General features: G+C 47.3%; 6 protein-coding genes across 6 annotated transcripts; 1 reads left to right on the top strand and 5 right to left on the bottom strand.

Moving 5' to 3' along the window:
- Positions 1–741: 741 nt before the first annotated feature.
- Positions 742–1,623, bottom strand: C8R40DRAFT_1045801 (SGNH hydrolase-type esterase domain-containing protein; the record flags this gene model as incomplete). The annotated part of the gene is made up of 4 exons (XM_046224336.1): positions 742–867; positions 919–1,368; positions 1,421–1,524; positions 1,545–1,623. 4 exons carry the CDS (start codon positions 1,621–1,623, stop codon positions 742–744), a joined length of 759 nt encoding a protein of 252 aa, XP_046086129.1.
- Positions 1,624–2,544: 921 nt separating this feature from the next.
- C8R40DRAFT_1069550 (uncharacterized protein) lies at positions 2,545–3,686 on the top strand (the record flags this gene model as incomplete). The annotated part of the gene is made up of 3 exons (XM_046226125.1): positions 2,545–3,237; positions 3,290–3,381; positions 3,545–3,686. 3 exons carry the CDS (start codon positions 2,545–2,547, stop codon positions 3,684–3,686), a joined length of 927 nt encoding a protein of 308 aa, XP_046086128.1.
- A 372-nt stretch (positions 3,687–4,058) lies between these two features.
- Positions 4,059–4,337, bottom strand: C8R40DRAFT_1046018 (uncharacterized protein; the record flags this gene model as incomplete). The annotated part of the gene is made up of 1 exon (XM_046224346.1): positions 4,059–4,337. A coding segment is annotated over one exon (279 nt), but the record flags the coding sequence as incomplete, so codon positions are not given.
- A 2,208-nt stretch (positions 4,338–6,545) lies between these two features.
- Positions 6,546–8,406, bottom strand: C8R40DRAFT_1045627 (uncharacterized protein; the record flags this gene model as incomplete). Its single annotated transcript, XM_046224323.1, has 2 exons — positions 6,546–7,060; positions 8,088–8,406. Coding segments are annotated over 2 exons (834 nt in total), but the record flags the coding sequence as incomplete, so codon positions are not given.
- A 9,632-nt stretch (positions 8,407–18,038) lies between these two features.
- Positions 18,039–19,096, bottom strand: C8R40DRAFT_1069548 (uncharacterized protein; the record flags this gene model as incomplete). The annotated part of the gene is made up of 3 exons (XM_046226124.1): positions 18,039–18,059; positions 18,170–18,421; positions 18,476–19,096. The coding sequence occupies 3 exons, from the start codon at positions 19,094–19,096 to the stop codon at positions 18,039–18,041; spliced, it is 894 nt and encodes a 297-aa protein (XP_046086125.1).
- A 1,980-nt stretch (positions 19,097–21,076) lies between these two features.
- Positions 21,077–23,180, bottom strand: C8R40DRAFT_1170658 (glycosyl transferase family 90-domain-containing protein; the record flags this gene model as incomplete). Its single annotated transcript, XM_046231571.1, has 6 exons — positions 21,077–21,206; positions 21,268–21,471; positions 21,521–21,606; positions 21,657–22,357; positions 22,408–22,778; positions 22,846–23,180. 6 exons carry the CDS (start codon positions 23,178–23,180, stop codon positions 21,077–21,079), a joined length of 1,827 nt encoding a protein of 608 aa, XP_046086124.1.
- Positions 23,181–25,247: the final 2,067 nt, after the last annotated feature.

Raw genomic sequence — 25,247 nt, 5'->3', positions numbered from 1 at the left:
TGAAAGAAGTCAGCCTTAAGCTTTATCTCTAGCATCTGGCGCAGGGCTCCTTCCATTAGTACCGTTCGTTCCGTTAGTCCGTATGATGGATCTCCTCACCGTCAACTTGATGTTCCAGGACGAAGAAAGCCTAGCCTACAATCATCGGCCCTGAGCTTCATGCACGAGTCAATCGTACAGCGATTAGTGTTCAATGAATTTATCAGCAGATCTTTGAACTGAGTACGCCTTGTAAGGGGCTTTTGCGAATCAAGCGACGGAGTTGTTTAACCATAAAGATGAAATATTCTTAAGGACAACGGGAAAGAGCTGATGGATATTGTGCACCTGAGCTAATAAGGAAGTCGTAGTAGCTGTATTGGTTGGATCCAGCAGCAACGAGATCTCTGTGTAGCGATTTCGTTGTATGGCTGAGCCAAACGGATGTTCATAGCGCGAGTGACCAAGGTGAACCCCAATTTCGCTCCCACCCAGCCATCCTCAATATGAGGTAGCTTTCATCTAAGCTATCCGTCGCCCTCAATACGAGACAAGTTTAGTAGATGCTTTGGAGCTGGCGCGTATCCTTTGAATCGGCCAACAGCCGAACCCTTCCAAGCTTCTATACCCGGAGGATAGGATGGTGGTGCATGAATTGGTGAACGTGGATCTACTCCTCTGGTGGTCGCTCCGTGGCCCTCTTCTGCACCGACGCGGCCAACGTTGGCACGGTCTATCGAGGCCCGACTATACTTACAGGCGTCAGAAATTTGGAGGAGAAGCTTGAAATATCTCCTCCACCTGCCCAGGGAAAACCATCTGCAATCTATCTGGGTGCAACTCTGGATAGGTCTTTTCTATCGTTTCCAATACCGCATCATACATCAGCTATATCATCGATTGTCAATGTCATTTCACCGAATTCAATTGCTTTCGTACCTGGAAACCCACACCGGTCAAGTGCAATCCATCGTACAGAAAATTACTGAGCGACTGCTCGTTGTGGCCGGCAGCATCCCACATTTTGGTCCAAATATCAATGATTCCGACCGCCTCCTCTTGAGCTATGCCCTTGACCGTCTCGGCGTAGGTTTTGGTGCTCTCAAAATCTCTGTCTAGCAGCAAAGGCGGATCTCTGGCCTCCAAATTGGCTCTACGTTGGTATGTATTCACTGGCGGAGATGTTACGAGTATGATGCGTGTGTTCGGCGAATAATAATCAGACTTGGGTGACTGTACCAAGTTCACAAGATGTTTGAGGTTGGACGCGAATTTCCGCAGTGGTACGTGTTGAGGGGATTGGACTAGGCACGAGTCGTTTGCTCCAAACCAAATGATCAATAATCGGACTGTTGGCAAATCCTTCTGCTGTTCCCGAGTTGCAACGAGCTAAGGATCGCAAAGTCAGTCAAATGTAACAGAGGCGCTTTACTATACTCACTTGCTCAAATACCGGGATGCCCCATTCAGTATTATATCCAGAGAATCCTCGATTAATAATGTCTAATTTACGCGCATCTATCTGGGAAACAAAGATCAGGCGTACTAATACGGGGCTCCAAAACCATTCATACCAGGCTCCCAGCCACATCGAGTGATAGAATCACCGAAAAGCATAATGCTATTTTGCAAATTGGCTGACATGATGCGGAAAGACTAGAGGCTGAGGTGGTCGAAGCTTCAAGGGTGATCAATCAGTAGATTAGATAAGAGTTCCTCCCCTCTACGATGGACGTTTCTGGTTCTCGAACCCCCTCCGACACCGAGAATCTTGACAATCCAGTCATTGAGAAACATCACCAGTGCAAAGACAGGTAGTCGAATCGGAATGAATGGAGAGGGATGTCGCACGACATCCGTTTCGGAAACCGGATTGTATAAATTATTTGGGACTGGACATGCGTGCATGGCCATCACGATGCATAGATCGACTGAGTCAGAAGCGGGAATATGGTCATTACGGAGAAGATTTCACGAATGGGAAGACCAGTGCGAAAATAGCTGCACCAGCTAGTCCACTTACCAGGGTGCAGAGAGCGGCTGACGGTAATCCTTCATTACATAGAGAATGTCAGAGATGGGGCGTCTTTGGATTAAAGAAATGATACAGACGAGAACCTCAATTAATGCATGTGATAGAGTACGAATAAAGATCAGGAGCAAAGACAAGGACATGTACATGTGGGAAATATTTAAGATCTTAACGGAACAAAGGCCCAAATATTAGTTGCTCAATTAAGCGCCGAACATTAATATTTGAAGTTCAGTTCTTCCAGTACAGGACAAGCTCAACTCGAATCCTTCAAGCTTCAAATTGCTCACATTAACATCTGCCAACAGACGCATTTCTACGGTCGTACACCAGGACGGTGCAGGTACTGGTACTATCGCGATCAGGTTATTAAAGGGTCTATCACATGTATATTTAAGAACACGCCTCATTCCCCTTTGTTATCTTCGAACTCGGAATCAATGGCTGCACAAAGACAACTCTCGCAGCCCTTGGCCAGCACATATATATATAAGGCTATAGCACGGTATCTACAGACTTATATCTCATCTAATATGGCACCATCTCGCTGCTTCGAGTCTCCGCGAAAACACCAGTCCAAAGGCTCAGGCTCCAGCTCACCCTATAAACGCATCCTTTCCTCGCGCGATCCCAGCTTCGCACTCACTAAACACCGAATGCTTACGCGAGGTCAGGCTCGATATAACGTCGAGCATGAGGCGCCACATGTTCCACCGTTAGCCATGGCTCTCTCGCCTCCCACGGCCTCTCCGTCTGCTCACAATCTTGGCGTCGTCAATGACCGTGATAGACACGTCTCTCCCTCAAAAACACACGTATCTCCCTCGCGCCATGCCACTACCTTTGCACTCTCTAAACACTCAATGCTTACACGAACTCGGGCTCGATGCAGTGCTGAGCTTGAGTCTCCTCTACTTCCGCCTACGGCTCTCCTGCCTCCCATAGCCACTTCGACCGCTCACGTTTTGAATGTCATTCATAATCACCATGGGGACATGGATTCTTTCGCGCGCGCCATCGAGAGTATGGTTTCGGAAAGTCACAAAGAACTTGATCAGTGGGCCAGAGAGGAAATCAGTACTCGAGACATTCAGATCGAAGAAGAGCGACGGTTGGCGGAGAACAACAAAACTGAATTTACGAAAATGTATGAACTCAAGCTACAATCTGAAGCAAAGGAGCTTGTTTCGAGGAAAATTTTGGAGAATTGTCAGGCGCAATTACTTGTGAGTATTCAGAACATGACTTACAGTATATTTCTTGATGAATTTTACACAGGTACTTCGGCGCCGAATCCAGGAATCAAGATCAACCAGAGAAGGAGAACATCGCTGCCCCATCTGTATGGACCTGGCTTGGAACCCTCATGTGTACGTTGATCATGCTCTCCTCATTGACATATATCGTATTTACCAAATCTTTTTACCAAATCTTCAGTCTGTCATGTGGGCATATGTTCTGCGCAAAGTGCATTAGTCGAGTCAGGTTCACTTCACTCCAATCTTTGTCACTGTGTCTATGTCCCATCTGCAGGGCGCCTATCCTACAGAAGCCTGTGCCATCGTTGACTATCCGCCATGGTGTTGAAAGCATCGCGGATGCCCAAGGAATGACTCATCCCCCTTTGTACCGCCTTCAATGGCCAGTCCGAACTTCTTGGCATGTGCGCTCCTAATATTATGATAGTCTGGAACTGCGATTTCTTCTGAAAGTCGGCATCCAGTCCTTGGACCTGTATATCCTTTTCTCGTTCTTTAGAGTACTCAATACCAGCTTTAATTGTCTAGTACCTATATAAATCCATTTCAGCCTCTGTGAAGTTTGATTTGCGAAATGAATTTGTGAAACGACATGTCACCCTTTCAAGTGCTTAAGAATTGGACCAATTGCCTTGGAAAAGAACACATATTTGAATGACTATTCAGGATAGGGATAGTATATATATATAGGAAGGATACAACAAGCTTCGCAAGTACTAGTAATTGAGATACGATACAATATCTGGGTCGAAATATTGACAATATCTTGTACGCCTACATGAGTCTCATTATTCAGCAACTAATCTGTCTAACATTCTTGTCATATCTGCGATAATAGCAAGCCATTCGTTAACGGGTGCTTCGTTATCATCAGCAATATGGTATCCCAGACCAACTTTCCACCATTTGAGGCAAGCAAGTAGGCCAACCCACGCGTTTCTGCCATGCTTGTTGAGCGACGACAAATCATCCCCGAACTCTTCAAAGGGCATGGGTAACCCATTTTCATCCAGCGATCGCCAATCGGGTTGTAGATTAGCCCACCAAGCCCATACCTCCTGCACAAATTCCGGTGTCGACTTTTGGCAAAGGTCGAGGTCGATTTTTCATCCAAGCTAACAGCACAGATGGCCGGTTCTCAGGTGAAAACCCAGCCAATTTGTGAGGGTTGAGCCAATTGTTCTTACGCTCGTAGTCCATCCATTTTTGCAGTAAATCAAGATATTGAGGGCCAAGTGCTACATTAAGGTAGTGGAAAGCTTCAAAGAACCATCCCGAAGTCGGTGCGTCTGTTGGATAAGAAAGAATAGAAGCTGAAGGTGGAGTTGAATCCGAAGAGTAGGGGTTGTTCTCCGAGTGGATAACGATTGGCAAAGCGTTTTCTCCTTGAAGAGTCGGGCTGGAATCGGGATACTCTAGAGAAGCACTTTTGGATCCGATGTCCTGAGAGGAGGTCGACAGAGGACAAAACGGAGAGATAGTCATCACTCACTTCGTTAAGCTGTCCAGCATTTGCCACTACCCTCCGCTTTTCGAGGTGAGCCACTTCGTCTTGTAAAGAGATGAGCTTGGAGAATACTCGTTAGAAAGCAACAAGCAGTAAGCAGTGTAATGCACACCTCGTCTGAAGACTGTTGCGGAACTGACTGATTGCCCACACCCGAATCTCGAAGTTCGAGGATCACCTCCTCCAATTCCATGACCTCAAGCCGGGCTTCCCGGTATTGGCGATAATATAGATGAACGTCCTCCTTCAGTGAAATAATATCGTCCATTTCTTGATTCTAAAATCTCTCAACTGTAAACATGTATTGCTGGAAGCTGATGGATGAACAACACGTACAAGGATTGTCTCAAGATCACCTTCTAGTTCATTGACCCGAGATTCAAGTTGAGAATTTCTCAGACGTAACATTTCGATTTCATCTTCGTAGTTTCCGTTTTGCATGATACGACGAACTTTCTAAGATCATGGAAAGAAATAAGGAAAGGCACTGAGTCGAGACATATAGACAAAGTTACCGTGTAAGGGGAATAATCCTCATCGAATTCATTTTGATGAGTGTCGCTCCAAGGAACACTGCGTTTGAGTTGTGGGGGCATGAGAGAGCTATTGATACGAAGTCCTGAAAAGTTCGAGCGCGAGTTTATAGTGGAACCAAAGGTCATAGCTCAACGGTCTTCTATGCTTAATGGGCTCAAGAAGGAAATCCAATATTGCAGGGTAGAGTTGGGACCATCATGAATGATCATAGTACTAGTACATGAACGAAGGTATTGTCGATCTGTGAGCTTATGTAATTTCTTGCACAGAGAGATGGTGGGTAATATTGCGACGCCCCGATGGCACTGCCTATCTATCTATCTGCCCGGCACTAGCAGGAAGCTGCAGCGGCTCCCAGATCATTCCTTGCTATCTCTTCGCTAACGGAATCGTTCACAAATTGAGCGAAAATTTCATCGATCACGACACATTTCAGTCTTCACTATTTATTCTATACCAAATTGATATGTTCGACAACCACAGATTATACCGCACCCTGATCAAGATTGGAGTGAGATGTGCTGGTAGGAGAGCCAAATCCTGCACTCACCAAATTGAGACAGACTACTTGAGAGGAATTTAACTCCCATCTTGCTATATGACCCGACAACCAATCAGTTTTAACGAATTCTAATTCACTTGAGAAATTGGAAGAAACTGTTTTAGCCTGGAATCCCTGGTCCCAGAATTTTCGAAACGGATCGGGTGCTGTCATGTCGAAAGCAATTGACAAACTTCTTCGTACTGCGAATCTAATTTCTCCGTCCTGCTTGAATATAAACTTGATTTGTCCTGCTACCCACTCGAACTGTCTATTTCCGCCAGGGTAAAAGCAGACGAAGGAGTTGCCCTTTCCCGGTGCTGACGGAATTCCATAATATTTCCCATGACCGGCGTGAATCCGACTGTAGCATTCAAGCCTTCTTGTACTGAGCAATGAAATCAACTCTGAAGGAATTGCCACTCTGAATTGTAAGGGTTCAGAGTCCTCTGACATATCCTCTTCGCATTCCTCCCAGTGAGCACGGGTTCTATTGTCTTTGTTCAAGCCGAAGGCCTTGTCAAGGAGCTGGCGTAGAACTTTCAACAAAGGAGGGCAGTTAGGACGTAATAGCCAACGGCGGAATGCTGAGCCTTTGCAGAAAGAGTGAAGTAAGGTGCTTTCAAATTCACCTAGAAAAACATAATGAGAGGAGATACGAGGATGCATGGTATCGACTGCCGCACCGATTTTATGGTTAATTGTGATGTTCCTCAATCGAGATATCAAACGCTCTCCGGGGAAACACCAAAAGTTATGTACCGGCCCAAAGAGATCCATGTAATCAAAGATATGGAAACTGACATGATGACTAGGAAGAATCCATCCAGGGAAATTATGTTTCAGGCCAAGTATATGACACCGCAGATATTCGCGGAAATTCAGCCGATCTTGAAGCCGTGATTTGTGCTTGGTCATTGCTATCAAAGCACAAGTGAGGTATAATGAAGTATCCAGAACCGAGCCCATGTCCTTAGCATCAGATGCTGCAAGAGGAGAGAGAACCTGCCACATGCTCAACAACGCCAGTGGCAGGAAAATAGCAAATAATCTTCGCCAGTTATCTGCTTTTGGCGTTCCAGCTCTAGGAAGTCCTATATACTCTGAAGGCTTAGAAATCCAGGAAGGAACAGTCACCTCTTGTATGACCTGCCTAACACGATCAAGAACAGCAGGTGAATCAACTGGTGTCCAGGAGAAGGCATCTAATGGCTGTGTCATGCGCTGCAAAAAAGATATAGTCGGATGGGAAATAGGGAAGGAAAAATATCATAGCTTACCCAGTCAATCAGTTGATAGATTAAAATCCGTTTGACGTCTCGTTTAGGTAGTTGCAAGGGGACTCGATTGAGGTCTGCACAAACATATAGCAATGCATCAACGCCTTCAACATTCAAACCCTTGGCTAGTTTCTCTTTCCCCACATTACTATTGTCGCACGGCGCCCACAGAAGTTGATGGATATGACCGACACCAGTCGCAGAGTGCCAATTCATTCTCCTTGCTGTATCCTGCATCATTCTTATCCGTTCAGTATTAGTCAGTGTATGACAAGCGACATTGCCATGAAATGCAAGAGATAGGACAGGAGATGCCCAAGGTGCCCGAGGAGGAGCAAACATAGTAGGTGTGAAGTGTGGCCAGACAAAAGCATGATCTTCGTGAATGTCATTCAAACGCTACGATGTATTCAATTAGAAGATTATGTCAATATTGAGACCCAACCTATAGCTACCCATTCGACGAGTGCCTCTATCATGTCATCTTTTGTAATATCGCTCTTGGTGATCAACTCCTTTCTCACAATTCCACCCGAGATTTGGATGGGGAACACCATGAGATCATTACAGACATACAGCAAAACCCCCCACTTCTTGCTCTTCAGCCTCGATCGTAGTTGCGCTTGCAACAAGTCCGTAGAAGGACGCAATGAAGATAGAAGATGATGGATCTCGATCAATTCCCGCTTATATGTATCGATCTCGACCAAAAGGTTTGACATCCGTTGGTGGCGAAAATGCTGCAAATCATTCGAAAGGTGCTCCCACTCCAGTACTGCAGTCACAAGATCTTCTTCAGCAGTATCAATTGGCATGATAGGGACGGAATTGACCAGAGATAGTGGAGGAGGGGGAGTAAATTGGTAATAGTGTGCTATCGAAGACACGGGCGTCGTATTTTTGTTCTTGGGCTCCCTTGTGCTGCGAGGGTTGTCTAAGCGTAGTGCATCACAAAAGAAGTTTCCAAAGATATTTTTCAGAGCATGCATGGGATCGATGGACACCTGTTTCGAGGGACTATAATAAGGCAGTCGCCAGAATTCTGAGAAGCGAACCCCATACAGATGCTCTATTCTTTCACGCTCAGCACGGCTCTCCGCATCCCGCCATTTTTCTGCACCTTCACGGAGGTACTCGTCATCAATTGCCTCCCAATCCTCATAATCCACCGAATTAAGGTAAGCTTTGTGCCACGTTTGACAGGTCGCACAGTATGTATGTGAGCCTATGTCAATCAAGCCAGCAAAGGGATGTGATGCTTTAGCATCCATGGAGATATTAGCCAGAACTACACGATGCGTGCGCTCATACGGTGTTTCTTGGTTGTCCGATGAAGCACATTGAATACCCCTAGTGTACGCAACTAACATCTCATCTACGATCGGTCGTAAATAGTGGTTGTATGCCCCTGCTCTAGCATCAGGTTCTCGGGGACCCTGTATGACTCCGGGAACGTAGACATAAGCCTGATCTTCCCGTATTGCTAGGGGAAGGTGTCAAGTCCATGCCGCGGGCCTCCATTCCGCCGCTCGGTACTCCGAAGATCTGCTCTTATTGTAATCTCTCCCTATTGTTCTTTCTCGCTACACATATCCTTTCGTCCTAGTCTCTCATTATTGTCTTTTACTCTTTCGTTCTAGTCTCTCCTTATTGTCTTTTACTCTACCCTGCAGGTACTACTCGTATAGCTCCTAGTAGTTAGTCTGGCGCTCCGCACCGATGCGCCGTTCCGTAGATATAAATACTGCCTGTACGCTACTGTAGTTCCTCAGTTTAATTATCAACTTAGATCGACTTAGATTCCCTCCTTTACTCTGTGCTCCTCTAAGTCTTCAGGCTCACTGCCTTGAAGCACTCTCTACCCTACCTTAGGACTTATACATCCTCTGGTTCGCTCCTCGTCACCGGCGATACCGCCGCTCCGACCTGGCTGCTACTTAGCTCCTCTCTCTCTACTCTCGCTCTCCGGGGACTAACGGCGTAACGGCGGTGTTGTTAATAACTTCACTACTGTCCCATTCGTCTTCCGCACTTAGGCACCTTGTGACTTTGGCACGGTTACACGGTGTACATGATCTTAACAGTATAATTAAACTCAATCCGTTAACGTCGTACTGACATATCATTTTTTATGCCTCCGAAAACTCGAGCTCAATCTAGAGCTAACTCCGAAGAAAATACTTTCTTCACTACAGCTCAATCATTTGCCCCATTCTCCGACTCTATCTCTGCTATCGGTCAACCACGTCGCCGTAATCGCGGTTTCGGTCCAGCTACAGTCCCAACTACGTCGACTCTCCCTGAAGCCATGGAAGAGGAACAACAATTCGAATACAGCACCCTGTACACTGGGGACGGACAACCTGTCCAAGTCCTGACCCCTCGCCGTGGACAACCCCCCGTGGTCGCTCCGGCTCGGGGCCGGTCAACTGCTCGAATTGATTCTCCAATTCTCCAAGCCATAGCCCGCCGTACGGGAAAACAACCCCAACGTCGAGCTGCTTCTGAATCTCCTCGTGACCCACCTCCTCACTTCGATTTGGACACTGGTGATCACGATGATCAAGACCCTCCTGTCGATCCCGACGATCCGGGTGCCGACAACAACAATGACGATCTGGATGACGACTCCGGCGGTTTACCGCGTGGTGAGCCTGGTGACCCCAGTGGACCTGGTGGTCCTGGTGGTCCCGGCGGTCCCGGCGGTCCTGGTGGACCTGGTGAACCTCGTTCTCCCATATCTCCTGACATCCCCAACGAGCAACGTGCTATGTTGGAACTCCTCTCGGGATTCAAGGGCTCCATTGAGACCCTTGGTACCGTCCTCGCCGCTCTCGGCCGTCCCTCTGATAGCTCTGAATCCAAGAGCAAAGTCAAGGAGCCCGAAGTATTCGACGGTTCGGACCCCCGAAAACTCAAGACGTTCTTCGTCAATCTCGCCCTGGTCTTTAATGACCGTCCAAAGTACTTCACCGACCAACGGAAGGTGAACTACACCCTTTCCTATCTCAGTGGGTCAGCCAAAGAATGGTTTGTCCCTGATATCCTCGACCCGGATCTCGACTCGCTGCCGGCCTGGACATCCTCCTTCAAAGCCCTTGTAAAGGAGCTTCAGGACAATTTCGGCGTTTACGACGCCCAAGGCGAGGCCGAAGATTCTCTCGGTAATCTGAAGATGAAGGAAACCGAGAACATCCGGAAATACAATATCCGGTTCAACACCCTGGCTGCTAGTACCAACTGGGATTCTGCTGCCCTGAAATGGGCTTATGGACGAGGCTTAGCTGAGCGCATCAAGGACGAAATGGCGCGTTTGCCCGAGCCGGCGACGCTCGCCGATTACCGTCAAGAGGTTCTTCGTATTGACAATCGTTATTGGAAACGCGAGGAAACTAGGAAGCGCGAGGCTGGTAAGCCTTTTGTTGCTCGGAACCCGAAGAAGGGTTCCTCGGACTTCAAGACTGGTTCTACTAACCAGCAAAACAACTCTCAGCCATCTGGCTCTTCGGCGCCGTTCACGCCGAAGCCTAAACCCTTCTCTGGAGGTAAGCCTAACAACAATGGTAAGCCCCAGAACTCTTCGAATTCCGGCCAATCCGGCGGTCAGCGCCCCGCGTTCAACCATCTTGGTGCAGATGGGAAAGTCCTTCCCTCCGAGAAGGAAAGAAGGATGAAGAACAACCTTTGCCTCTTCTGCGGTGGTAAGCATCAGATTGCTGACTGCAATAAGCGAAAGGCCCGAGAATCGAAGGGCCGTGCTGCTGAGGTTGAAGAAACCCCCGAAGCAACCGTAGAGGTTGTTGAAGAGGAATCGGAAAACTAGTCCGCAGCTCTTGTTCCCCGGTACGAAACGGGAGCTGCGTTGATCAGGTTCGTACCTCACCTGGGGAGTTATATCTCAACGCGTCCGCTCTTTCTTCTATTGAACGATCTCTTGTAATATCATTGACTACTGAATTTCCTTTATCCGATTCGGCCGCGCCGGCCGAACCCATCTCTGCTCTTCTTAAATTTCCTACTCTTGTTGATTCTGGTTCTACTGACTCTTTCATCGATACTCGTTACGTTTCTCAGAACTCTATTCCTACGACCAAAATCTCTCCTGTTAATCTTCGTCTCTTTGATGGTTCATTATCTTCTAAACCCATTACCGATATGGCGAATATCGCCGTTCGGTTCCCTTCCGGCGAGCTGCTTCTATTACCCTTTTATGTTACACATTTAGATTCATCTTGTAAAGCAGTACTAGGTTACAGTTTCTTATCCCGCTACAATCCGTTGATTGACTGGGCATCTCGAAACATTACGTTCCGTAACACTTCACACTTTGATTCTCCACAGACGTCTGTGCCTTCTGCTATCAACACCGTTGATGCAAAGGTCGCTGTTCCGCTACCGGAACTTTCGCCGTCGGTTTCACCGACAATTCAGGAGACCCCCCCTGGGGACTCACCTCGCTCTCGCTCTCGCTCCCGCTCTCGGACTCCACGGGCCAAGCCCCTTTCGTCCAAATTCCCCTTTGAACCCATCTACTCTTACCCTACGGTCTCTCAATTCGCTGCTCAACTGGAAACTCCTGAGGTCGACATTGCACTCGTCAGTGCTGCAGTCTTTAACAGGGCTTGCAAGGACGCTGGTATGGAACCCATCTTACTTCGTGCTATCCACTCAGAGGTCGCGGCCCGCGCCGCCGACCGCTCTTCCACCACTCCTACTGTCCCTCCACTCCATCCTTCTATCCCAGAAGAGTACGCGGAGTTTGCAGACGTCTTCGACGAGATTGCTGCAGATTCACTTCCTGAACACAGACCTTACGACCTGAAGATTGACTTGGAAGAGGGCGCTTCGCCGCCTCTCGGCCGTATTTATCCTTTGTCTGAAAAGGAGCTAGTCGCCCTTAAAGACTTTATTGACAAACAGCTGGCTACTGGTGCCATCACCCCATCATCCTCTCCTCACGGCGCTCCGGTCCTTTTTGTCCCGAAGAAGGACGGCAAACTTCGCCTTTGCGTCGATTTCCGTGGACTCAATCGTATCACCAAAAAGGATCGTTACCCACTTCCACTCATTTCAGACCTTCTCGACGCTCCGAAAAGAGCTAAAATATACACCAAATTGGATCTCGCTCACGCTTATCATCTAGTCAGAATCGCTGAAGGTGACGAATGGAAAACCACCTTTCGGACCCGCTACGGCTCTTACGAATGGAAGGTCATGCCGTTCGGCCTTACGAACGCCCCTGCGGCTTTCCAGCGGTTTGTTAATGACATCTTCTCTGACATGCTCGATGTCTGTGTCATCGTCTATCTTGACGATATTCTGATCTACTCTGATACACCAGAAGAACACCGAGAACACGTTAAGGAAGTTCTTCGGCGGTTACGGAAACATCGGCTTTACGCCAACCCCGAGAAGTGCGAATTCAATATGGATACTGTTGAGTATTTGGGTTATATTCTTTCTCCCGACGGATTGACTATGTCCAAGGAGAAAGTTCAGACAGTTCTAGAGTGGCCGGTCCCGAGGAAGGTTAAGGACATCCAGTCCTTCCTGGGTTTTGCAAACTTCTATCGTCGTTTTATTTATAATTACAGTGATATCGTTGTGCCGATGACTCGGCTTACCCGAAAAGGCGCTTCCTGGATCTGGGACAGCAGCTGTCAAGAGGCCTTCGAAAATCTCAAAATCGCTTTCACTTCTGCGCCAATACTGGCCCATTGGGAGCCGAATCGCCCACTTATCGTGGAGACCGACGCTTCCGATTACGCCATTGCGGCTATTCTTTCCATCCAATATGCTGACGGTGAAATTCATCCTCTAGCCTTCCTTTCCAGAACGCTTCATGCGGCGGAACTCAACTATGATACACACGACAAAGAGCTACTGGCCATCTTCGAGGCCTTTAAAGCTTGGCGTCATTATCTGGAAGGCTCGGGTGATCCGGTGGACGTCGTCACCGATCACAAGAATCTTGAGTATTTCTCTACTACCAAGGTTCTTACTCGCCGACAGGTCCGATGGTCAGAATTCTTACATCAATTTAATATGGTCATTCGCTTCCGACCGGGGAAACTCGGCGAGAAACCTGATTCGATAACTAGACGCTGGGACGTCTACCCTAAAGAGGGGGATATCGGCTACGCCCAAGTGAACCCTCATAACTTTCGCCCTATCTTTACTAACGAACAACTCACTGCGTCCCTTCGAGCTACCTTCCTGGAAGGCCCGGTTTTACGAGCCTCGATTATCATGGATATCGAAGCCCTACACCAAGCTATCATTCTCGCCCTTCCCGCCGATCCGAGCTCCGTTGTTGGTTTGGAACTTGCAAAAGATCCTTCCAATGAACGTTGGAGCTTAGGTAGCGACAAGCTACTACGCCTTGACGACCGTATTTATGTCCCTAATCACGGCGATCTTCGCCTTCAAGTCCTTCGCTATTTCCATGATCATCCACTCTCCGGCCATTTCGGCCAGAACCGCACTCTCGAAGCTGTACGTCGTCAATACACCTGGCCCAAGGTCAGAGACTTTGTTCGTGACTACGTTACCTCTTGCACTATCTGTGGTCGCAATAAGCCCCGCCGTCATCGGCCTTACGGCTTGTTGAAACCTCTACCGGTTCCGGTCCGACCATGGGATTCCATCTCCATGGACTTCATTGAGCAACTGCCAATGTCGAATGGTTATACAGCTATCCTCGTCGTCGTGGATCGATCTTCCAAACAAGCTATATTTATTCCAACTCACGACACCATTACTTCCGAACAACTAGCTGAGCTTTTTGTTATTCACGTCTTCTCTAAGCATGGTGTCCCTAATCATGTTACTTCCGATCGTGGTTCCGAATTTGTTTCGGCGTTTTTCCGGGCTCTCGGTAAAGCGCTCTCCATGGAACTTCACTATACCTCTGGATATCATCCGGAAGCCGACGGGCAAACTGAGCGTGTCAATCAGACTCTCGAACAGTACATTAGGATCTATTGTTCCTACCAACAAGATGACTGGTCGCCTCTACTTCCGATCGCCGAGTTCGCCTATAACAACGCTCCCAATGCTTCCACTGGTATTACTCCATTCTTCGCTAACAAAGGATACCACCCAAATATCACCGTTCGGCCCGAGGTCGATATGAAGTCTGACCTAGCCAGAGACTTCGTCGTCAACCTCGATGAACTCCACGTCTTCCTTCGAGAGGAAATCCTTTTAGCTCAGTCTCGTTACAAGGAACAAGCTGACAGGAAAAGAATCTCGCACCCGGAGTTCCCGATCGGCTCCGAAGTATTTGTTCTTGCTAAGCACATTCGTTCTACTCGTCCTACTGAAAAATTCTCAGAAAAATATCTTGGTCCTTTCAAGGTCATCAGTCGACCTGGTACTTTGTCTTATGAGCTCAAGCTCCCAGACTATCTTCGCCGAATTCACCCGGTATTCCACGTCTCACAGCTGGAGCCGGTTACGCCGAATCCATTCCCGAATCGTACTCAATCTCCTCCACCTCCAATTGAAGTTGATGGTGAAGAGGAGTACAACGTTGCCGAAATCCTGGACTCTAAGTTGGACAGAAGGTATAAACGTTGTCCTCTACGTTACTATATTCGGTGGGCCGGTTATGAAGGTACCGATGATGAATTCTCCTGGGTTGCTGCTGATGAACTACATGCTGATGAACTGGTACCCGCATTTCACGCTCGATACCCTATGAAACCTGGACCTTGATCACACAAAATCATTTTATTCCTTTTCCCCGTTTTCCGCCGCGCTCCGCCGAAGTTTACTTTGTGCGTTTAGAGGGTAAACACGATGATAGTAAATTGAGTGTTTATTCCTCTCTCTTAATGATTAATCTCATTCTTCTATCCACTATTTCACTTATAATTCTTTCAAACTTAAACTACTTATACTTCAAAACTAATTATTTCTAACGCCGCTTCGCGGCCCATTCGCTTTCCGATTCCAAAATCGAGTTCACATTTTATATATACAAAAAGTCCAAAAAACAAAAGCATACAACGAAGGCAAGGCAACAAGAAGATTACAAGAAGTACAAGAAGGCCGAGAGGCCGATGTCCGATGTCCGTGACTCTACTCCACTAACTCCTTCTCCTTCCCCTTGTCAGAGGTCACCGCCTTCGCCGCCGTCGGCGCCGGTGCCTCCCCTTCCTCTCCTCCTTCTACCTCCACCTCTCCTCCTTGTTCCTCTACCTCTCCTTCTCCATCTTCCTCCATACCTTGCTGCACCTCCTTTTCCTCCTCCTCTTCCTCGTCACTCTCCCTCACAACCCTCCGCCGCTTTAGCGGGCGCCGCCGCTCGGCAGTTTCCCTCGACGGTCCTGCCATCGCCGGTTCTCCTCCCATACCCATCATTGCCATTCTCGTCTCAATGGCTATCAGACGGGCGTGGTCGTCTTCTTGCTTCCTTAGCAGCTGGCGGAGGTACTGGTGGGTCTTTGTTTCCGCCTCTCGTAACGCCCGGAGGTCGGCGAGACTCTGTGCCATCTGACTCTCCATGATGGCGATACGCTCGCCAGATCCGCTCTCCCGCTGTTTCGAGGTAGTGGGGCGTCCCGAGTATGAACACCTCACCTTGGCGTCGTGACAGGGCTTACATATGATGGAACTCCTCTTGCCTGCCTGCATCTGGCAAGGGAGTTTTTTGTTCTTGCACCGTTCGCATGGTGCTCGGTCGTCTTCATCGTCATCGTCATCGTCCCCGTCGTCCCCGTCGTCCGGATCTCCGCCGACCGGCTATCGAAGAATGGTGAATAGGGAATTTAGTCCCGACGAAACTCAAAGGACTTACCTGAGCCTTGGCCTTTCCCTTCCTTGTTCGTCAACTTCCGCCGAATCTCTACCACCGGCCTCCGAGGAGAAGCGGACATCTCACTTGGAGAAGTCCCTCGTTGACTTCTGGCGGTCGCCGCCTCGGCCAAAAGTCTCCTCCGCTCCAAAACTTCGGCTTCCTGTTGACGAGCCCGATTAGCTCGCTCTCGCGCCTCTTGCGCCGCACGCTCCCTCGCTGCTGCTGCCCTTGCAGCTTTCTCCTCTGCGGCCTTCTTCGCCGCCGCCGCTGCCTTTCTTGCTCTCACTCTTTCAACCCTGGCCTGCGCCCTCCGAATAATCTCCTCCTCATCTTCGTCCTCCAATCCTTCCTCGTCGTGGGCGGTAAGGTCGATGGGCGGCGGAGGGGCGGGTCGTGGCCTCGAAGGCCCGGCGGTGGAAGAAACGGTGGTAGTGGTAGTGCGGCTAGTGGACATTTTTTGGACTTGGAAGTTTGGGGAACTTGGGTTTTACCGGCGAAATTCTGGGCCTTTTATACGGCAAAACTGCGCACGGACCAGCGAAAATTTTCCTTCGAATTGTACTTGGTGTACGGTGAACCGAAAATTTTCACTGATGACTAACGCCAATTCCCGGTACTAACGGCTTTTGAAAATTTTCCTGCTGACTGATGGGCCAAATTCCCGATCCTGACGGCCTTTGAAATTTTTCTTTGGTGATTAACCAACTATCGGTATTAATGGCTTTCGAGGGCTCAAGCCTAAGAGGGGGATACTGTCAAGTCCATGCCGCGGGCCTCCATTCCGCCGCTCGGTACTCCGAAGATCTGCTCTTATTGTAATCTCTCCCTATTGTTCTTTCTCGCTACACATATCCTTTCGTCCTAGTCTCTCATTATTGTCTTTTACTCTTTCGTTCTAGTCTCTCCTTATTGTCTTTTACTCTACCCTGCAGGTACTACTCGTATAGCTCCTAGTAGTTAGTCTGGCGCTCCGCACCGATGCGCCGTTCCGTAGATATAAATACTGCCTGTACGCTACTGTAGTTCCTCAGTTTAATTATCAACTTAGATCGACTTAGATTCCCTCCTTTACTCTGTGCTCCTCTAAGTCTTCAGGCTCACTGCCTTGAAGCACTCTCTACCCTACCTTAGGACTTATACATCCTCTGGTTCGCTCCTCGTCACCGGCGATACCGCCGCTCCGACCTGGCTGCTACTTAGCTCCTCTCTCTCTACTCTCGCTCTCCGGGGACTAACGGCGTAACGGCGGTGTTGTTAATAACTTCACTACTGTCCCATTCGTCTTCCGCACTTAGGCACCTTGTGACTTTGGCACGGTTACACGGTGTACATGATCTTAACAGAAGGTTGAGGCAGCTCATTGACATGATTCCTGTCGAGTTGTGTTTGCCACCGTGCAAGTTCCCTTCGATGTTGAAGAAGTCTGCATGGAGCTTGAAGAACCACCGGCCTTCCTTCTCTCTCTCGCGTACGAAGAATTTCCCATCCGGACCCCTTAGCTCAAAATAGAACCGTCCATCGTAGGCACTTTCTTTGTCTTCCGGAGGTTGCTCATCTGAAATCTGCGCGCAAAATGCGTCACTGTATTGAGCAATTCCTGGAAGAGCAATGAAGCGACCAAACCAATTTAGGAAAGAATAGACCTCGAAAGTTTTTATGGGATGCCCAGTGTCTAGCAGCAAAGATTCGCTGCAGGGTTCTGCAAGGGCCATTGGGCGATGCGTGCATTTCGAAGGATACGTTGGTTTGGGAGAGTCGTCAGAAAATATGGGTGGATGTGTATAGCTGCATTGTGGACAAACTGCGTATACGGTGGTCTCAACGTCAAGATTGAATTTCCGCTCCAGCTGCCGGATGTCTTCGGGTATGTCAGAAAGTGTTTTACTCTGAAGGTCTGTAGTCCCCTCTGGTTGCAACAGTCCATAGCTCATCGCGAAAATTTTGATTCCTTTGAGGAAAAAACTAGAGACGGTACGACCGACACCTTCTAAAAGTCGCAGCGTTAACACGAGTGTATAAGCAACTAGTGTTGCTGTTGTATAATTGGAAGAGATATCAAGTGCAGCTACACCTGTGAGACTGATTAAGAAATTGACTTATTCAGAACATGGCCATGACGTACTATTGTCAAGTCTCAAAGGGCTATTGTCGGGGTATGATTCGCGCCAGACTGAAACACACTTCCTAACATCTTCAAGAACCGCATTTGCCGCCGCAACTTCTGAACGGACTGTGTCGCTTGTAGCTCCTTTCCTCAAGTCTGATGACGTGGCTCGTGCTGCACGCTCTGCCCTTCCGAGTACATTCTGAATCACGATTGGTTCTGAGTCTGGCGACAGTCCATGAAGAGCTGAAAGATGATTTTCCATGTCCTTCTGAAGGGATTGTATGCGCAACGAAGCGTCGATAACCGAACGATGCCTTAGTCTAGGATCGTTGAAAACGTCCGCGAGTGTCGCGTCATTTTGAGGAGGACTGCCAATCTATAACCAGATATCAAGAGTTTATCATAGGAGATGTGAACATTAATCTCTTACAGTTGCCTGAACAGTCTCGACAATTGTTTCCAGAGCTGATGGATCAAGCGGGGTGAATTCTAGGGAGTCTCTATTTAAAATAACTTGAGCCATTACGGATAAGCCAAAGTTCGATCTGTCGGTTGTAGAATGGCTCAGAGAGTTTTGAGATGTCGAATTGAGAACGTTAACTGATGTTGGCACTGAAATTGAGGAGCTCTCGTGATCTACGCCAGGACCTGGAAGATCGATCTCTGAGTCATTTTGCCGATTGACGCAGCCATCAGCTGTTCCAGAGTCTGGATAGGCTGAAGCGACCTGAATCGTGGAGCTCGTGCTTGCGCCGGAATCGAAAGAACCATCGTTAGATGAGTTTTGCTGAAGAAAGTTCCGGAATGCAAGTCGTTGGCCGTTACGAGATTGTACACGTTTTGCTGAAGGCGTCGAAAATACAGAAGGTTCGGAATCTATAGAATGAAAAGTATCAGGCCTAGGGGTGACAGAAGGAGCAGCAGGAGAAGGACAGGCGGGGCCGGGATCTGTATCTGCAGGATTAGGACTAGTCCTAGTATTAGCAGGGGGCATTTGTCGACGTTTTTCCATGCCGAATATGTCTTCGAATGCTTTCCTTTTCCGTGCCATGGCCACTGAGTTGGTCTGATTTGCACGTTTAACGTTTAAGGCTGATCGTAGTAGTCTAACATGTAGCCGCTCAGAGCCTACGAGCTGGGCGCTTACAGGTAATTGGTTTCGCGAAACGGGAAATGGAAAAATTCGCAGGCGCGCTTTGTGAAAGTTATCTTAGGGGAAAGATAATCTTTATTTTAAGGGAAAGATAATCTTTATCTTAGGGGAAATCTAATCTTTATCTTAGGGGAAAGATAGTCTTTATCTTAAGGGAAAGACATCCTTTATCTTAGGGGAAAGATAGTCTTTATCTTAAGGGAAAGACATCCTTTATCTTAAGATATATAGGACATAGATCAAACGGGAATCATACAAAATATCAGGCGTGAAATCTAATCAATTGTGCCGGGGAAAGATAATCAATTACTTAGGGGAATCCGGCTATTGGTCCTGAAATTTCCCGTTATATTTCTCGGCCGGGAAAAGTTGGTCCGTCACATGTGTGTTGGGCCCTGTGTCATGTGGAAGGAATTGTCCGTGCACCCAAAACAGGTCCGGATATAAATTAAAACAAGGGTCCATTGTCGGAAGGTGGTCATGAACTTTTCAGGTTTCGGGGCTATGGCTTATTTCAAACGTCCTGTCTCCTTCGTCCTCTTTTGTCCTGCAAATAATACTCTATGCTTTCCCATCGCAAAAACATAGGAACACCAAAGATGATACCTAGGATATATACACTGCCGAAAATCTAGTTCTGCGTACTTTCAGAAACACAGATGGCAATCTTACCAATTGGATCTCGTGTCGGCCTGGAATAAATTCTACACCAATTTTACACCACTTCATACCACCATTCGTATACCAGCGAACATACATCCAGCGCTCAAATACCAAACCGGGAACACTGCTGGATATATGGAGGACTTATGTAACTGTTCGTACTCCAGGGCAACGACGTCTGCATTGGTTGACCATCCCAGAGGACAAAGAGGAAGAAGTTCACGGTGGTTCCAGTGGAATTGGAGATTGATGAGTTTTCCATGTGTCTCGAAAGCTGGAATAGGGCCCAAAAGAGCGAAAAGTCAGTGCGCCTTCAGTTCGTGGAGTAATACACAAGCAAACGCACTGAAATTCTAAGCCGAGCCATCTTCGAGATCTGCAGAATTCCCAGCAACGGACTCAATTATCGTGAGTGATGTTATGGAAATATCAAACTTCGCTCGTTCAGCTATCTGCTTCTTGAGGTGGCCAACTAACGCTTAGTGAGCTAAAGTGATAGAGTTGAACGCGTCCCGATATTCGTGAATGGGTTTTTCCAGATTCGTATAAGCAAACCATTGAACGATAGTTGGGACACTCGTAGCGTCCGGGCCATGTTCCTTTGCCATGATAAACCGGTGCTTCCCTAGTGCGATTCCAGGTTGTATTTTCCTCGAAACCAATATTCGATGAGTAAGGAGTGTGTTTATGATGTCGCTGGATAATCTTGGTGTACTTCAGCATACAATCTGACGACGGTGCTTGTTACTCTCAAATTCGAACATAGGGTACTATACCACCAGTCGTAGATTCTTTACTCTGTGTCGAGAGTTATGGATGAGTTGAATATCTCTGGCGTGACGCGCACCGGTTACGTTGTGAGATTGCAAAGAATGGTGAAGTTGGGAGGTTGGTAGATGTTATTTGTAGTGGTGCTGACGACAACACCCAACGCGAGACCAGAGGCGACCAAATAAGTAATATCAAAGCTAAATGTACGGAGTATTCTCCAACACATATTAGCTTTCTCTCACCTTTCTCGCCTCATTCAGCTCTTCGTAAATAGTGCGGTATATCGTTATCTGCCTGCTTAGGCTGTTCGGTCGTGTTCGGTTGTCTATACAGTACATTCATGTCCTCGTAACGTATCCACTTCGATTCCGTAGCCAATGGTTGTGCAATTAATGTCAAGTTGCTAACAGTGTAAGTATACTATTCGGAGGTCTGTTCAGATTTTCAGTGCAAGAGTGGGTCTTGCACAATGTCCTTGTCCTTACTCCATCGATCCAAGTGTAATTCCCCTTCCCCTTGGTAGGTCATTGCCTCTCGATTGAGGCTCATAAGTCGGGCATACTCTAAAAACATTCTGCAGCCAACAAAAGCATCTGAGACATAAGTAATTCATGCATCAACCTCCCGAACCGCACCTGTACGAATATGCAATGATATCCTCTCGGCGCCAGTACTTTTTGCTCCATTCCCGACCTTGCAATGCGATCTGCCGTGCAAGCTCTTCGTGAGCACCTTCACCATTAGAGTCCCCGCGGAAAAATATTAGTGAGTCATAGAGGTCTGATAGATCCACCTGGACTGGGATATAGTGCACCCAGGGTGCTACACGGTCTACAAACCTACCAGTTGTCAGGTGTTGCGCGATAGGAAAAGTTGAAGCAGAATCACCATTCGGGATATATAGTGGTCTTAAAAACCAACGAGTTCGAGGTCATTAGACGTTTGAAACGACCAGACCAACCGTTACCATCAACCTGGGAAACTCGTCCAATGGGTGGGGTTTGAGAAGGGAAAAGTTACTCACATCAAGGACATATTTGTAATTTCCTGCAGCTTTCATGCTTTGCATATTTTTGTACTCATATGTCTGCTTCATTTGGCTACACGTTGGTTCTACACACTGCGATGGCTCTCGAACAAATGCAGCATCCATCATCGCTGGATTCAATCGTGCTCTTCGCGCTGTTTTAGGGTTATCGACAGGTTGATCTTCATACCCAAGATTAGGTGGGACAAGGTACTCAAGGGTTCCATTAACCTCGTTGGCAATTCTTACGAGAGTATCCCTTTGGGAGCTTTGCCAGCGGGTCCGTGGAGAATGATGAATACCGGTATTCGTCCCTCGCCAGAGTAAACGCTCGTCGGTCTTGTCGGCAAAATCAGGATCATCGGAACGAGGTAAGATGTCTTCGATCCATCCATAAGGTGTGGGAAATCGGATATTGTGGTGAAGAGAAGTACTGCAAGAGGAAAACTCGGGAATCATGGTGGAATAAGGGTTAGGTCCTGTATTATGGGAGAGGAATTGTCCGTGCACCCAGAACAGGTGCGGATGTAAACAAGGGTCCATCGTCAGAAGATGGTCGTGGATGAAGGATTTTTTAGGTTTCAGTGGTCTAGGCCCATCAAGATTGAAGTCAATTCGGCGAGCTGGAGACTCCGGATCGCAAGCAGAAAGCCATCCTAGACGATGGATTGGTGGAAGTCGTTCCTTTCCTATGTCTGCTAGGCAAAGGCATCAACGGAAAGTCGGGGAGAAAAATCAAGTAGCGCACAAGAATCTGTGCTGGCTGCCTCCAAAAGTGTACTTTTGACCACATAATCAGTCATCAAATTCGGACCATCGTGGGGAGTGAACGTTGCACGAAAGAAAGGAAGGTCATCTTCGATATCACGAAGTATATCTAACACTTTGTTCGCAATCCATATCAGCTGGTCATATGCACCCTCCTGGAATGATGTTTGGAGGATATCAAGTTTCCCTTCAGCGTTCTTCCCAATTGTGTAAGTGTCCTGTTTAAATTCCCTTTCGGCTTGTAGTTCAAGGAGGTATGATGGTTCTAAACCCCAAAATGGTTCCAGGTCGTGATATATCTGGTCGTACTCGTCCGGGAGTTGTACATCGTGTTTCTGAACATATTCCCACCTGGTATCATTTAGGTACGTTCCCTTCATTCACAGATCAATGATGGAAATGAAGTCAAGGAACGTACCACTTGTCAAAACCCTTTGGAGGGTTTCTTCGATATCTTCGTCTGTATTCGCCAATGGCTTCATCAAGAGATGTACTAGCCTTCCGTAACTTCTCGTTCCACGCCTTCTCCGCGTTATTGACGAGCTCAAAGATAGGATGAGGTCCTTTTGGATTGACTTCGAGGAGGCCATCCGATCGATAAGTATGTCGTCCTCTGGCCTTTTTGACAGGACTCGGAGCATACCCTTCGAAAGCGTCCCGTTCCAAAAGCAATTTCTCCTGTGCCACTTCCCTGTCATCCTTTGAGTTCCTATCCGTGCTAGCGTCTTCGTTTGCAGTGTTCGTAATGTTCATAGAGAAGGAAAGTCGAAGAAAAAGATAAGGCAACTTGGTCAAAACCATCCATAATACAAGGCCCACGAACAGCAGTCGCAAGTAGCGTCGACTTCGAGGGGCCATTGAGGGCGTGAAGGGTCCTGAAGTGATCCTGAAAGTATACACGTTTCATATTATATCACTCGCAAGTCCTTACAGGAAGGAGAAAAGATAAGCCCAGAATTTGGAACAACTCAATCACTAAGCGCCATGGGCGGTCTATTGAATATAATCCGGTGCCGGAATGTGTTAGGAAGAACCAGGGAAGAACCACCATGAAAGATTTGAAGACCTACAGCCGAGTTGTGGCATGCTCTGGGAGCTATGGACCCGCATATCCTGGTACAAGGTTGTAGAACGCGTTAAAACTTTGAGAATTGCTTCTTTCAATTCATCAAATATCAGATTTCAAGGTTATCGCTGCTGATGTTCGTGAGTCAGAGTGGGGATAGCTGATAGGTATTGGGAACATACATATTGGTTGTCGGTACGCCTTTCTTTGTTGGTGCTGTTATGTAGACTGTCGCAATATTTTCCTGTTGAGCGTTGATGTCAGATCTCAGGGGAGATGGTAAGCAACCTTACCGTTCTCTGAAGGGGTCAGTAATGTCCAATCAGACATTCCATAAAGGCGTAGGAATGGCCCAAACAAAAGATCATAGAATCCAATGGATACATATGAAGCTCGAACTCGACATGATAATTGATTATACAGCGCGGGAGATCTATGAAGTTAGTTTTTACGGAAAATTCTCGAGCTTTCGTGAGAAATCCTCCAATTGTATTGATTATCTCTGCTTCAAGCTTCAATCACCATCAAATCCTCCAACCTCCGTCCTCAAGCATCCAAAATTTCATTGAATTGCATCCACCATCTTGCAGATGCTCAGCCTTGCCTATGACACTATAACTATACTGTGCATATAGGCTGTCTCTCTTGATTAGTTCCTCATTGCACTATTAATTTAACTTCAGTTGTGTACTACACCAACTGAGAATTCATTCAGAATTGAGTCTTAATAGCAGTGTAAGTGTTGATATAAATTGCAGAGATATTACTATAAGTACTACCAGATCCATAGTTTTTTGAATAACTTTAATAATTTTATTTCCATGGGTAACCACTTATAGTAAGTATCAAAGCAGAAAGTCCCCCTGAGAGTAGAAGCTCAAGAACATCCATGTCAATGGGGGAGGTATAGAGCACATTCAGAGGCAGTTGTTGCAATATTAGACCCATTTTCCTTGAGACACTACACAAAGTTGCTTGAGGTTCGACGTCGGACGCTTGACAACTCATCAATTGAAACTCCGGAATTTTCCGTGAAATCTGCCGTCATAGAGATCTTTTCAGTCCTAACATGTGCTCCATACAAATTCCCTTGAAAGTCGGTGGTCAGAGGCACTTAAATGCACAAAGTACAGAGCGCACATACAGACTACTCTGCCTCTCCAGCAGCTATCGATACAATGACAATCACGCGCCGTACGGTGTATTCAGGATGACAAACAAATATGTAGTGACTTTGATTGCGCAAAGTCTGCGCAAAGTGAAGGCCTGTGAAGGCACTATCGGTTTCAAAGGGAAGGTAAACAAGGGTAAGCAACTGTAAGCCTTAGCAACTACAACTCCCACCGGGCTGTATTAGCCTCGCATGTTCCGCCTTTTATGTACGAGGCTGAATCTGGCTGAATATATGAAGTGAAGTGAAATGAAGACTCATATGTACGTCGTTCAATTCGCGATTTAAGTGCCGTACTTCCTTTTTAGACCACCTTTTTTGCCTATATATGGTATGAAGTCACAGAGTCTTGAAACACCATTCAGTTGAATGTGACATGCACATGACATTGTGTGACTATCAAGTGACTACTCCTGAAATATTACCAGTGCCACTGTTCGGTTTAACAGCCGTTTTCATTCCTGACCGTATGCTATGTATATAGAGTTGAGGAGGCTGCGCGCGCGCCACATCGACTTATCATACATCAACTACAGCTTGATGGGTATCAATCTCTCTCGACGACTTCAGCCACAGTGATATA

This window comes from Lentinula edodes (assembly GCF_021015755.1).
Source record: "Lentinula edodes strain Le(Bin) 0899 ss11 chromosome Unknown C8R40scaffold_18, whole genome shotgun sequence".
Lineage (NCBI taxonomy): Eukaryota > Fungi > Basidiomycota > Agaricomycetes > Agaricales > Omphalotaceae > Lentinula > Lentinula edodes.
The sequence above is the reverse complement of the archived record's forward strand: the minus strand, read 5'-3'. Positions and strand labels throughout refer to the sequence as shown.